We start from the raw sequence: 14,818 nt of genomic DNA, 5'->3' as shown, positions 1-14,818 counted from the left end.
CGCGATGCGTGCGAATTTATATAAAAACTTTAAAATTGTATTACATCCACTAAATATAAACATTAGAATAAAAAAAAAAATGTTCACAAAGTTCGTATTTTAAAAAATTAAGGTTATACATCTAAATAGTGAAACAGAGTAATCATACGTTTACATGACAAAGAATCTAAATCTTAGTACCAAAATATAAATTCCAAAATTTCATCATTAACCCTATTTATGAACTTCAAACTCTTCGAAAAACACTCTACAACTTTTTTCAGAGCAAAGCTTGCAATCAACCAAATGACAGCATGATTAACAAATAATTGAATATGCAAATAATTTACTCTAGAACATAATGCATGCTTCCTAAGTTCTTGATGCAGGTTGAACCAGAATTGCATGCTTTCTTGCAGAGTGGGCAGATTAAGCAGCAGCAGAGCAGAGTGAGCAGCAGCAGCAGCAACAGAGCTTTGTGGCTAGAAATTTGAGTAAACATGCATGAGATTAGCTCAACGAAATTCTGCATAGGTTGATTAGCTAATACATTCTCATCCAATAAACAGAAGGAAATCTGGATTATCATATAGCAAAGAGATAGAGATGCATGCATGATTAGCAACACCAAATTATGAAATTATACGGCTGAGAATATGCTTGTGAAGGATAGTGTTAGAGATGCGACCCGAAAATCACCCATAGATTTATCTTATTCGTCACCTGAAATGCTATGTGATTCACCTAATAAATCATAGAAGGTGAAGTATGTTGGTAATACAGTATCTGAAAAGGATGGTAGCATGGACTATTGGTCTGAACTGATTTCATTGTCATACCCAACATCAGATGCTGAATCGCGACCTAAAGTTAAAGCTTAACTGTAAACCTTAATTGCATCGAGTTACTCCTATTACAGTACAACACGTTGTTGGTTAAACGGAAGCTGAATACTAATCTCACTTTAATTGATGTGAATCGTGGTAGAAAATGGATGTTACCTATACATAAGCAGGGTTGCTTTATTGTTTTGTTCAAGGAAATGCATTGCATATAGTTTGTCTGTCTTCTTTTCTTCAAATAATCAAATGGTATACAACGTATTAGCATATGTCTCTCCTCACTAATTGATAAATGTCTAAAGTATCTCTTTATTTCAAATCACAAGTTAATTCAAAAATTTCAGAAATAACCATAAATTAACTCATAAATCCAGAAAATAATCACACACAAAATCAGAAAAAATCACAAATTAATTCAAAAATTCAAATATGAAGTGACTGAATTTTAGTAATTAAAGAGAAGTCGGCGTACATACCTGAAAACCCAAATAGACAATGAGGAAAGCAAGAGTAGCCGGAAATCCGTATTGGTGCAACCCAAGTATGTTTCCCCTCTCTCAAATTATGCTGAAGCTATTCATGAAAGGGTTTATTAAATAATCCTAATCATTAATCCAAGAATTCAAAATAAAAAATCGACATCGAAAACCAAAATAAATCTGGCATAGAAAACATATACTCAGACTTAATCATCACTACCAAACCCAATTAAGGGGGCAGCCGTAAGTCCGGCCTTTTATTCATCATAGCCAACATTTTTGGTATAACAACATTGAATTGCATTGAATCAGACCATACAATTTCAATAATAATCATAGTAAAGCCTGATATTTTAATAATTATCAATATTTTAAAAATAATCACACAGAAAATAAAGGAAATAAATAAAGATTATCATAAAAGAATTAACCTTTGAAAGAATAATATCAAGCAGCTCTGCCCCAGCTTTCAAATCGTTCATCTCTGAAGTATTACTGCATAATAAAATGATCAACTAAAATCAAATAATTCCTCAAATTTATAACTCAAACTAAAAATTAAGGGAAAAATAAAAACAAACGGCCCAAAAAAGGGAGCTTTAAAGGCATATATCATAGTTGAATGTTTAAGAGTACTGTCTAACTCCTTATCAAAGGGTGAAATTAAGAAGAAAACATTACCTTCTAGCATCATCACGACCTTTTGCATCAATTTCTTTGTTAGGTGGATATATTGGAAAAGTTGATGGATCGCACGCATAGGGTTTGCTGTTGAAATACTGACAATTAGACCAAAAGATATCTCTATTAAGTGACATTGTCATAAACATTAAACTACAATGTGAAGGAAATATTTGAAAGGGATGAATTTGAATCAAACTAAGTACTCCTAATACCTCAGAACATAGAGCAGAAGAAGCATTTCCACGCATAAAAGTACTTGTTGTGTTGACTCACCTCCATCTTCTTAATCTGCTTACGCAGATTGGCACCATAATGGGTACCTAAACAAAACAATATAATGATATTAATTAATTGTGATAATAAATTTCATCCACTCAGCCAGATCAGACAACAAAAGTAAGACGATAACTCACTCCTAATTCAAAATAATCAAGCAGAAACAATTACACATGAAAGTCTTGAACTAACTTCTCATTATCCTACACCACTTCAATATGAAGCCGTCTTCTCCCAACCTACTACTAAGAGCTTGACAACCACCAGAGTCGTGAGACAGGTTACCCAAGACAGAAAAATCAAATTTAGCATTCTACAATTATTTCAGATGCATAAAATTAATACCCCAATCACCAAAACATCACAAATGTGAACTACAAACTCAATCAAGCTATCGACACATAACCAAATCAATCAAACTACAAATATTAGGTGTACTTTGGACTAATCAATCAAATTTAAACCGAAAAATCTTAAAGTTGGAGGAAATAGACAGAAAGGTTAACTCCAAATCAAATTTAAGTTACAAAATTGAGATTGAATTTATGTCTAGCTAATTAATGTAATTTAATCCAAAATCAATTGAAATCAATCAATTGAAGTATTATATGAAAATTTCGAAATCAGATCAACAAAAAAAGAATTTAATAATTACCTGCCAATCAGAACACAATCACAATCTTACACATTTTAATCAAATTCTAAAAACAACTAAGATCCAAGTTTTGAATAATAACTTGGAATCCTTAGTAAAACAACGAAAATTCAGCATCACTTTATGAACAAACAATCCCAATTCACATAAATGCCCTGGAAATTACATCTTATCAAACATACAATATTAAACCTTAAAAAGGTAGTAGTGAAAAGGAGCAAAACCTGGGCAAGAACTTGTTTATTCAAGCCAGATCCTTGAAAAAAAGTGACGGGCTTCGGCACCACCAATCGACCATCATGATCCAAATCAACCCAAATTTCTGAAATTTCTCCATTCAATACAACAAACTCCATCAAAATCAAACAAATTACCAAAAAGAACCAACAAAAACACCCAATTATCGGACAACTTTGGTGAACGGTGGGTTCCGATTATTGGAAAATACAAAACCTTGAAAACCAATTCAGCTAAAGACAGAGAGATGAAAAAAAATCGCAAAAAAACTACCTGAATGCTGATTTGGGACGCGATTCGGCGAGGAAATGTAACCCTAAAACGACGACAATGGAGACGCGAGGAGAGAGAAACGTGCGAGAGGGGAGAGAGGACACAAATCGCCTCTGAAATGCGAGGAGAGAGAAAAGAGTGCAAGAGATAGGGGGTCAGCGAGCAGCATCAACGACTTCAAGGGTGTTTTGGTAATTTTGGCTGGGGACACGAAAAGTTAAGTTACGAAAAAGCCCTCGGCTCTTGGCTTATATAATAGAGATTCAACTCACATAAAAATTAAAAAATAATTTTTTAACTTTATTAGATACAATGAGATTTGTTTTTAATAACCTCTTTTGAAAAAACTTAGGCTAGCAATAATAAAGTTTGTACACAAACCTCAAAATTATGAAACTAACCTCATGAAAAACCTCAATTGCCCGATGTTTGTAGTTAGATACGGATTAAAGTTTCTTACACATAGTCACATACCAATGTTTTACCCTGGTTTTGAGTCACATCTTCAGTCATGCATCTTAAACATAATTCAATACGAAGTGCCAGACTTTACTAAACTTACGGAGTATAGCCTGAGCTGTCGGGGTCATAAAATATGGAAAAGTTTGTAAATGAAAACGCGAGTTCACCACTAGTATCTCGTTAGAAGTTGCAATTGCTAAAATTATTTACGTTGGTGTAAGTCTTTATAGATATTGTATTGTCGCTTATTTTTAATCTTTTCTAGACTCAACAAAGTTTTCACAAAACAAACATATTCCCGTTGTCAGTCCCGCTTGTTCCTGTTGTGCACACACAAACGTCCTGATCGACCCTTGCTCTTGTGACCAATAAGCAAGAGTGGCTTCCTGAGTCAAGCACCCGCTTGTGCCCCTCAAGCCTCGAGACACTTTCCGCATAAGGTTGCGCCACACAATCTGATGTCAAAGCACTCTGACCATCACAGGCAAACCGATTACTATATAGGTTAGTTTTTGTCAACTCCATTTGGTCCGATTCAGGTTATGTTACCGGTCCAGTCTACTAGTGAAGTGTGTGGAGTATATGAATTGTAACCCATCAAATCATCTGCCACTAACAAGCTACGCCTAAACACAAACACAACAAGGTCATAATATGCAAAGAACGAAAAAACTCACTCAATATAAAAACAACTGAAATTAATGTTTTTGGCAATTAACACTTGGACACATCTATTTAATGAAAGCAGGTGCACTCATGGCCTCATGGGCCTAGATCACAAATGTAATGTATTACAGTGGTAGTATCTATTTCTAGACTACAGCTCATTTAGAGCCCACAAGCTAACTCAACTAATGACACTGCTATTATTAAAGTACAATAGTAGCAGATCCAGAAATTCGAAATAGCGGGGTCACTATTTAAAAATTGATAAAATTTTCACTAAAATTATATATTTAAAAAAAAAATTGAAAATTTAACTATAAATAAAATGACATCAAGTGGGGTCAAGCACCCCTTCAACCCCTGTGGCTCCGCAACTGAGTATACTGGCCCTGATTATCAGTTTTCCTGTATTAATGAGTTGTATATACCATTAGTGCTAAATTCCAATTGTATATAATAACTCAAAGGTCGAATTTTCCCGCCCCATTTGTAATTTATTTGCCTATGTGGCTCATTCGCGCACATAAAATAAAATAATAATACTATGCTAATACATCATTGATATTATATTACTCCTCCTGTTCTCAATTATTAGTCCATTTTGAAATCTTGACACTATTCACAATTGAAGAGAATCTTCTAATTTCTTTCTAATGCGTACTTCAAAACATATTCATGTGACATCTAATTTTGTTTGTCTTAATGTGTAATTTAACAATATCGAATTTTTATATTTTTTCTAACATACGTATTTGGAGATATTTACATTTAAATATTGAGTTAAAACGAGTTAAAAAGTCAAAATATGACAATATTTAAGAACGGAGGGAGTACATTTTTTTGGTATATATATACTAATTCATGTTTTATTGGTATTGCATACATAGTATGATTCATTCACAAGATCACATATTTTCGCACTCTTTTTATTTTTAATCTGTATCAACAGCAAAGTTTAAGCAGGGCCGTCTCAAAGATTTTGGAGGCCCTGTGCTAATTATTAAAACGAGGCCTTATTAATAATTTAACAATAAAAAAATCCAATTATAATTACAATTTATCTCTTTATACTATCAAGTACATTGATTATTGATACAACTTCATCTGATAGATCAAAAACTTTTTCAAAATTATTTCGATATAATTCAACACTTAATATAAAATTGAAATAAGTAATATCGAAATAATAGAATATCTTGATATGTATGACAACCAATGAACTAATATTGAACAAATAATCATAAAAAATAAAAAATTAATAATAATAAAAAAAAAAGATTGCGATAAGAAAATAAAATAAAAACCCAAAATTCACTACATCAGTCTATAACAACATGCACAATAATTCAATGACCAGTCAGAGAAGGGGAGGAGGTGGTTAGCAACGCACCGGGCCTGAGTTTAAGATAAAGAATCATAACCTGTTAAATATAAATGAAAATGCATATGTTGTAACGTTTGTTAAGAACACCTAATACCGAGTACACTATTTATTTAATGAGTATTTCTTTTATGACATCGTTATATGCGTGAAATCTTTGATGTCAGTATTAAAAAAAGATAACCATGTGACTAGAAATTATAACTATTTGATTAAAAAAATATAACTTGATTAGAGAGAATAATTAACATTAGTAGAATACTCCCTCCGTCCCGGAATACTTGACCTGTTTTCCTTATCGGGTCGTCCCTTAATACTTGACCTGTTTCTAAAAATGGAAATATTCTAACAATATTATATTATTTCTCACTCCACCCCTATTAACCCACCTACCCCCTACTCCATACAAAAAATAATTAAAAATTCAACCCCTACTCTCCCCAACCCCACCTCTTAACCCACCTCCCACTAACTACATTAAAATAATACCCCACTATCAATTACTACCTATTAAATTAAATAAGTCAATTCAAGTCCCTTAAACTCTGTGCCGGTCAAACCGGGTCGAGTATTCCGGGACGGAGGGAGTATAACTATTTGATCACGTGCATTGAATAACTATTTGGTCCTATATAAGTATTTTTCCTTTAAGATCATAATATGCATAAGACCGATGATGTCAACATTAAAAAGATAATTATCTGATTTAAAAGTACTCGTATAACTATTTGATTAGTAACTAATATCGGTAGAATATAACTATTTGATTACATTGAATAATTATTTGATTAAAAAGTGTTACTATTTGATCCAATACAAGTTTTTGTATTATTGTATTTTGTGCATAATTAAATCGAGATCATGATACTCCCTCTATTCTTGAATATTAGTCCTTTTTGGAATCTTGACACTATTTACAATTAAAGATAATCTCCAAATTTCTTTCCAGTATGTACTTCAAAATATATTCATGTGAGATCTTATTTTGTTCGTCTTAATGTGTAGTTTAACAATATCAAATTTTTATATGTTTCTAACATACGTTTTTGGAGATATTTACGTTTAAATATTGAGTTGAAATGAGTTAAAAAGTCAAAACAGGACTAATATTTAAAAACAAAGGGAGTACTTATTTCGCAAATGTAGGATTAATTTCTTAATTTGCTACACCGTGGTTAGTGATCTTAATCCATAAATGAAATTTATGAGGAATTGCTTTAAGTGTGTTTGGGAGCTCAAATGAAGAAAAGTGTAGAATTGTGTAAATCGGAAAATCCTTATTTTAGCTTGTTTGGTAATTTAAATAGAAAAATAAAAAAAAACGAAATGTATGGAAATACCCAAATTCTTATATGAGACTGTACTCACCATCAACTGATGGTGAGACCAGTTCACACTTGCGAATTTAGGTATGTTATTTCTATAGTTTAGACATGTTACGGAGTACTTTTTTTTTATAATTTTAGAGGAGGTACTTTTTTTAGTTTAGGTATGTTACTTCTATAGTTTATACATGTTACTTTTTTTATACGGAGTAGTTTTAGGGGAGATACCTTCTTAGTTTAGGTATGTTATTTCTATAGTTTAGACATGTTACTTTTTTTTATGTATAATTTTAGAGAAAGTACTTTTTTAGTTTAGGTATGTTACTTCTATAGTTTATACATGTTACTTTTTTTAACAGAGTAGTTTTCGGGGAGATACCTTCTTAGTTTAGGTATGTTACTTCTATAGTTTAGACTTGTTACTTTTTTTTTTTAATAATTTCAGAGGAGGTATTTTTTTTAGTTTAGGTATGTTATTTCAATAGTTTAGACATGTTATTTTATTTTATAATTTTAGATGAGGTACTTTTTTAGTTTAGGTATGTTTTTTTTTTTTTTTTTTTATAAACAGGTAAGGAGAAAAACCTAGGAGCCCCTCCGCACGAGGGTAACACCTAAGTTATCACTGTTTACAATTTCTTGTAAAGACGGGCTAGAACTAGGGTTAATACACATGGGCTCAGTAATGAGATGTCCTACATTAGCAATCCAATCCGCTGCTCTGTTTGCCTCCCTAAAAACATGTTGTATACGCACGTTCCTACACTGCTGGAGGAGGGTCTTGATATCTTGAATGATATTTTGAAGCTTCCATGGGACTTTCCATACTCCTTTCAGAGAGTTGATGACAAGAAGGTTATCACCTTCAATATGGACGTTCTGAATGCCTAGACTGACTGCCTCTTGGATACCTTTGTGAAGAGCCAAAGCTACAGCCATAAAGACTTGCGTTTTTCCTAGGTTAAAGGCTTTCGCAATGACCGGATTACCATTACTATCTCTGATGATGATGTCTGCTGCTGCTGAAGAAGATTTGCACGATCCGTCAAAATTGAGCTTGAAAGCGCCCATAGGGGGCGGGAACCACCTAACCAAAATGGTTGGGGAGGTGGTTGTAGGGATGCTTGGGGGGGAAGAAGAAGTGAAAGGGGTACCTTTAAGTTGGTGAGAATCTAAAAGGAGCCTGAACTCCCATTCTTTGAAGGAAAATTTGTAATTATTAATCCAACTTTTGCCCGGTTTTCTTTAATTAAGCTTACCTATGCGATATTTCTAAATAATCCAACTTTTATGACCCAACTACTATTATTAAGCCTGGATGACCGGTTACCTGCTACAAAGTCAAGGAAAATTTGTAATTATTAATCCAACTTTTGCCCGATTTTCTTTAATTAAGCTTACCTATGCGATATTTCTAAATAATCCAACCTTTATGACCCAACTACTATTATTAAGCCTAGATGGCCAATTATCTGCTACAAAGTCAACGTTAAAAACGTTGACAACCTAAAGTTGGTTTCCCTCCTAAAATATTGGACACGTCATCATCACTTGCCACCTAAACAAGGATTTCATTTTTTTTTCAAAAAACCCTTAATCCTTCTCTTCTCTTCTCTGTACCGTGTTTCAATTCCTCTCTCCTCCATTACTGCTGCTTCAACCACAATTATACTGGTTCATGACATCATCAGCGATTTTCTTGTGGAAATAGGTGACTTCATCCACGCGCATTCAAATTTCATCTCCAAAATCGTACAATTGAAGGTGAACTTAGGAACCTTAGCGTTTTTGTTCCTTTTTTGGTAAATTTTGAATTTTGGGCTTCCTTGATGGTCAGTTCGTAAAAACCCGAGCTGTTGCAATAATATAGTTTTTTTTATGTTGTGGGATGTTGGTTATTGTGGTCTTGTTGAAAATTTAGAAAGAAAAAAAAACCTTGAATTTGAAAAAGATCCAGATCCAACAGGCAATTGCTTTACCCCAGTCATAGCAATTGCTGATTATTTTTTATGAACTTCGAATGGAGAGGTATGACCGTATGAGGGATCGACAATGGTGGAGAAGAGGTAGAAGAGAAATAATGGAGAGGAGTGCAGAGATGAAGCAGAAAATCGCAGAGGAGAGAGGAACGAATATTTAAATAGCAATTAAAGAAAATAAGGGGAAAAAAAATTATAATTGTTATATGCCACGTAAAGGTAAATACCGCCTATAGCAGGTTAGTAACTTGTTAGGCTTAATAATAGTAGTTGGGTCATAAAGGTTGGATTATTTAGAAATATCGCATAGGTAGGCTTAATTAAAGAAAATCGGGCAAAGGTTGGATTAATAATTACAAATTTTCCTTCTTTGAAAGCATTGGAAGCCTTAAAATAGCAACGACAGGGTGAAACATTAGTGTTTGAAAAAACCAGATCATTTCTTTCCTTCCAAATTGTCCAACATAGATAAATGAATTTATGAAGCACAATATGATGACGTCTAAGGTAATCCAAGGAACTAAAGAAGTCAGACATAGGAAAAGTGCAATTCAACCATTTTTTTGTAAGGCTGTGAGCCCAAACATTTCTAGAGTGCTCACAAGTGAGGAACAAGTGGTTAATGGACTCACTAGACAAAGAGCATCTTGGGCAACAATTGCTTGGCATAATTTTCCTATTAAAGAGGATTTCCTTAGTAGGAATACTTTTGTGACATATTTGCCATAGAAAAATCTTGAGCTTAGGAGCGATATTAAGTTTCCAAATCCAATTGTATTTCCACTTACCATCAGAAGGAGGAAGATCATGTGCTAGCCACGTTGCTGATTTAACTGAGAATTCTCCTGAGGTTGTACATCCCCAGATAGGGCTGTCTGCAATATCGGTAATGGGAACTGGGATTCCTAAGATTATACTTATGATAGAACTTGGGAGAGTAGCCGATAGTTTTTGAGTGTTCCAGTTTTTAGTTTAGGTATGTTACTTCTATAGTTTAGACATGTTACTTTTTTTTTATACGGAATAGTTTTAGGGGATGTACATTTTTAGTTTAGGTATGTTACTTCTATAGTTTTAGACGTGTTACTTTTTTATATATATAATTTTAGAGGAGGTACTTTTTTAGTTTAGGTATGTTACTTCTATAGTTTAGATCTGTTACTTTTTTTTTATATAGTTTTAGGGGAGGTACGCTATTGGTTTCGCGCTCGTCACACCATCAAGTTGATGGTGTGACTGGTCTCACAGGAGACGCGCTGATGGAAATATGTGGAAATTAACTAGTAATATTTTGCCGGTTAAACAAGTGAAAAGATATACTAGTATTCTATTTTCCATAGTTTCCATAACTATTAGCCAAACAAATTACATTTTAGAGATTTTCGCTTAATTATTCATATTTACTTTAATGTAAATTTCCATAATTTTACTTTTCCTCACGTTTCCACTAATTTCTACATTAACTTGAATTCTAAACACAATACGTGTTCATATATTTTATATAGAATTCATAAGGTAACTAGGAGTATTTGTGTTAGATATATTTTAGGAATTTTAGCGATTTCCCATAATTTTACTTTTCCATAATTGTAGTCGTTTTCCATAATTTTACTTTTCCATAATTTTAGTAGTTTTCCATAATTTTAGTCGTACGTGTTAGAGTTGTGATATTGTACTGTATATATAACTGTTACAGATTTATTTTCTATCTATTGTATTAACACAACAAGTACACAACCCTACAATTAATTTTGTTTTTCTTTTTTTTGTCCCGCAATTATGTTATAGAGATGGGAAACCCTAATAATAATGGCGTATATTTTTTCCTGTTAATGTTTCTTACACTTTCGACAAAAGTCCATTCACTTTCGAAAATGGAGGAAAGTATTGCAAGAATTGAAGAATCTTACAGTCATCTGAAACAAGAAATCCAAGTTTTGAAGAAGATTACAACTGAAGTTACTAACAAGGTTGTTGGACATGAAGATGCATTTTCTTATAAGAATCCTTGTTGGTTTAACGCGTATAAGAATCTGAATTCTTCGTGTTCAGATATTTTGGGTGCAGATGAAAAGAGAAGCAGGTTTGCTTGGTATTTGAGTGATTGTTTCCAAACAGATTCAGGGAGGAATCCTTTTCTTCATTGTAAGGTTGAAAGTAAGATGGTTGATTGTCTTCAAAAGTTGAATATTAATGATCGTAAGATTTACTTGGAATTTTACCTCGAGACTCACTCAATTTGCCATCAGTTACGGTAAGTTATACTCCTTCCGTTTCTTTTTGTTCTTTACGTTGGCCTTTTACATGTTTATTAACGACTAATTAATGTGCATTGAGATTCTTAAACTAGAAAAATTACGGTTATTTATAATGTTTCTACTCTTATAAGGAAGAAACGGAGGGAGTACTTCTAGTCTAGTCTAATTGTTTTTGGTATGTTCTGAATGTTTTTTTTTTCTTTTTTCTTTTCTTTTTATGGTCTTCTTTGAACTGGTTTGACTTAATTAGCCCACTAGATTAGGTCCCAGCATAATTAATAAATCTGGAATATTGAGTTAATATATTTTCTATTATGATATGACGATTCAACTAAAATACTACCAAAATCGTCTAATACTGTTGTATTCCATAATCCTTTTTTTTTTCTTTCCATGCATAATCTCTTAATACAAAAAGAGAGTAAATAAAAAGTAAATAAAGTAGATACTTTTTAGAAAAAGGAAAAAAAATAAAGAGGTTTTGGTGGGAAATTTTTGTTGGGAAATTTTTGCACCAGAAAATACATTGTCATTCATAGACCATAGTGTCTACTCAGTATTTGTTAATAGATAGGTATAAGGTGGAGAGAACAAAGCCATTTTCTTCCAATGCCATTGTTGTTATATTCAACTTTTAGCTAGTTAGGCGTTTGTTCTTTTCACCTAAAAATTCGCAGTTCAATTCTTCTATACTTATTAGGCTCTAATTTAAACTAATTCTATTTATCGGAACCTATAAAAAAAAAAAAAACCTTTTATGTAAGTGTGAAATCTAACGAGGAGATTGGTGTTTTTTCCCCTGTTTTTTCGGCCAGGCCCAAGGGTTTTAACCTTCAAGTTGAGAGGCTGGTGAAAGACTTGAAAGATTCAGCATTATCAACAGAAAAAAACTAGAAACCATGAAAGAAAAAACAGATACTCTTGTCCATATCTTGAATCAAACACAAGAATCAATAACATCGATTGATGAAGTAACACAAAAAATAGGAGCAACTCTGATGAACATGTTAGGCATTATCATGAAGCACACGGAAAAGCTTAACGAGCAAGCAAGTGCCATTGCCTTTTCTTACGTAGAGTTATTAAAAAGACAAAGTTTGATGAAGGAGAAGACGAAGGAGAAGATGAAGGAGAAGATGGAGGAAAGTATTGCAATAGTAGAAGAATTTTACAGTTATCTGACACAAGAAATCGAGGTTTTGCAGAAGAAGACAACTGAAGTTGGGAAGAAGCTAGGTTGTTGAAATTGGAGATGCATTGTCTTCAAAGTTGCAAAACCTTCAAGGAAAAACTGATGATATTGCTGATATGGCTGGTGTTTTCCTCATTGATTTTCACTGATTATTGTATTGGCATAAAGGACTCTGAATTTATGATGGATATTTCATCCTTTTAATAATAATCGACTACATTTGATTTTAGTCTTTTAACCAAAAAAAAAAATTAGTTCAAAGAGATAGAACCTTGCTATAATTCGTTCAAAAACTAGTTAAGTCCAGATCTTTTGTCCCACGCATTGAAGACATGAGATGATTGATGCAATGTGATTAAACTCAACAATTCTATTGATAAATGGATTGAGTAGAGGATTTACTTAGAAATATTTATATACTCCCTCAGAATCTAAATGTTTTTCCCATTTCCCTTTGGCACACATGCACATTTCACATCGTTAATATCTCTAGTTACGTTATTAAAAATTATAAAATTTTCATATTGTCAAAGTACTCATTGAGACGAATCAAACAAAACCCCACATAACTATGTTTTTTCTTATATATTGAACGTAATTCATAAGATTCTCTTTCATTATGAATATTGTCAAGATTTTAAATGGGAAAACCATTTAGATTCGGAGGGAGTAATAAATAACGAATACTACGGCCGTAAAGAGTAAGTTTTTCCAATTGAACACACATTACGCTGTTGCGTATATTGTAAGTAACAAACGTCTTGATAATTGAACACTACTTAATCTGACTAGATCGAATATTATAATTTGCCCGATGTCCAATGTTTAAATAGTTGTATGTTGTGGTAGAAGTTAGGAGTACTAGGGTTTCCTATACTAGTAATTAAAAACAAAAATGAATGTAGTTAGTTCGGTGATTACCTAGCTTAGCTATTATATATTGGCACCAACTAACTCACAGTCTCACATAAGAAGTAGAAGAAGTTGGTGGGTTGGGTGTATAGTGGGGGGGATTTTACGGACCTAGGCTCTATAGCCCTACCGCCCTATTGGTGGTCAAATGTTGGTAGTTAGATTAAGTTTTTAGGGCGAGTTTATCCCTCAAATTCATCTTCAAACTCCATACTATGTTACGTCGTTATTCACTTACTTTTTCATTATTCGGACTTAAACAAGATTATTCCTATTTTACCCATTATCCTCAGACTTACCTCAGACTCACCTCAGAGTTCTCCCATTTGAAATTTAGGTTTGAACTAACAAGTCTAAAGGGTTTGCTGATTTTAGGGACAAATTGTGCAGTGCATCTTACACATACCAAGGTTTTACCATGGGTTTTGACTTTTGAGTCGTCTACAGTCAATCAGTCATGCATCTTAAACATGACTAATTCAAGTGCCAGAGTTGACGAAAAATGGTAATGGAGAGCTATGTTTTATAATGTGAGCTGCTGGGGTCATAAAATGTGGACAAGATTGTTAATGGAAACGCAAGTTCACCACTAGACGAGGCAAACAGGTTACTAGGACATTAGGTTGGTTTTTATCAACCCAATTTGGGGAGAATGATGCAAATGGGGAGTGGCGGTCTGGCGGATGTACGTCCCTCCATACCAGCCCCATCACTCATTGCGAGTACAAAATTCATTCCCCTCCCCGCCCCAAGGGTACAAACTAAAATCCATCCCCGCCCATCAGCCGTCTGGGCATCCATCCCCACCCCATATCCGCGCCAATACCTACCTAGTTTTTCTTATTTAGCAAACACCTGACAACATTATGGAAAAAAGTATATTCTGCATTAAAAAAAAAATCAAACAAACAAACTTAAAAGTCTCTCCTTAATTCATATTATCACATAATACAAACAAATCCAAACCCATTAAAAAAATTGTTCAACTTTTTATCTTCTTTAAATCCAAACCCTATCCAAGTTGACGAGTATCAAGCGTGGCGGATGGGGACGGGTGACAAAATCCACACCTGCGCCCCACCACCAATGACGGGTATGATTTTTTAACCTATCCCTACCCATCACCCACCAAACTTCTCCTTGGATGCGGGGCGGGTCCACTGACATCCTTATCAGGAGATAAATCTTTTGGTTCAATTCAGGTCATATATTGGTCTA

At 33.4% G+C, this 14,818-nt stretch overlaps 2 protein-coding genes and 1 non-coding gene across 5 annotated transcripts; 1 reads left to right on the top strand and 2 right to left on the bottom strand.

The window, feature by feature from the left end:
• Nucleotides 1-80: 80 nt before the first annotated feature.
• On the bottom strand, nt 81-4,178 carry LOC130467744 (uncharacterized). Of its 3 annotated transcripts, none has more exons than XM_056836467.1 (7): nt 3,426-4,178; nt 3,140-3,237; nt 2,197-2,304; nt 1,982-2,079; nt 1,732-1,795; nt 1,298-1,388; nt 81-461 (listed from the first exon to the last, which is right to left on the bottom strand). In XM_056836467.1, exons 3-7 carry the CDS (start codon nt 2,230-2,232, stop codon nt 409-411), a joined length of 342 nt encoding a protein of 113 aa, XP_056692445.1. In that variant the 5' UTR covers nt 2,233-2,304; nt 3,140-3,237; nt 3,426-4,178; the 3' UTR covers nt 81-408. The 3 variants fall into 3 exon arrangements, with proteins under 3 accessions (XP_056692445.1, XP_056692446.1, XP_056692444.1); XM_056836468.1 differs by having other exon boundaries at nt 1,298-1,394; nt 1,982-2,068; nt 3,426-4,169; XM_056836466.1 differs by having other exon boundaries at nt 1,298-1,394; nt 3,426-4,115.
• LOC130468400 (small nucleolar RNA snoR113) lies at nt 1,481-1,573 on the bottom strand. Its single transcript, XR_008928789.1, has one exon. It is a non-coding gene; the product is annotated as a small nucleolar RNA snoR113 (small nucleolar RNA).
• A 6,934-nt stretch (nt 4,179-11,112) lies between the features above and the next one.
• LOC110775746 (protein GAMETE EXPRESSED 1) lies at nt 11,113-12,740 on the top strand. The gene is made up of 2 exons (XM_056835639.1): nt 11,113-11,492; nt 12,380-12,740. The coding sequence occupies exons 1-2, from the start codon at nt 11,113-11,115 to the stop codon at nt 12,738-12,740; spliced, it is 741 nt and encodes a 246-aa protein (XP_056691617.1).
• The last annotated feature ends 2,078 nt before the right edge of the window (nt 12,741-14,818 follow it).

This window comes from Spinacia oleracea, chromosome 2 (genome assembly GCF_020520425.1).
Source record: "Spinacia oleracea cultivar Varoflay chromosome 2, BTI_SOV_V1, whole genome shotgun sequence".
In the NCBI taxonomy this organism is placed as follows: Eukaryota; Viridiplantae; Streptophyta; class Magnoliopsida; order Caryophyllales; family Amaranthaceae; genus Spinacia; species Spinacia oleracea.
The sequence above is the reverse complement of the archived record's forward strand: the minus strand, read 5'-3'. Positions and strand labels throughout refer to the sequence as shown.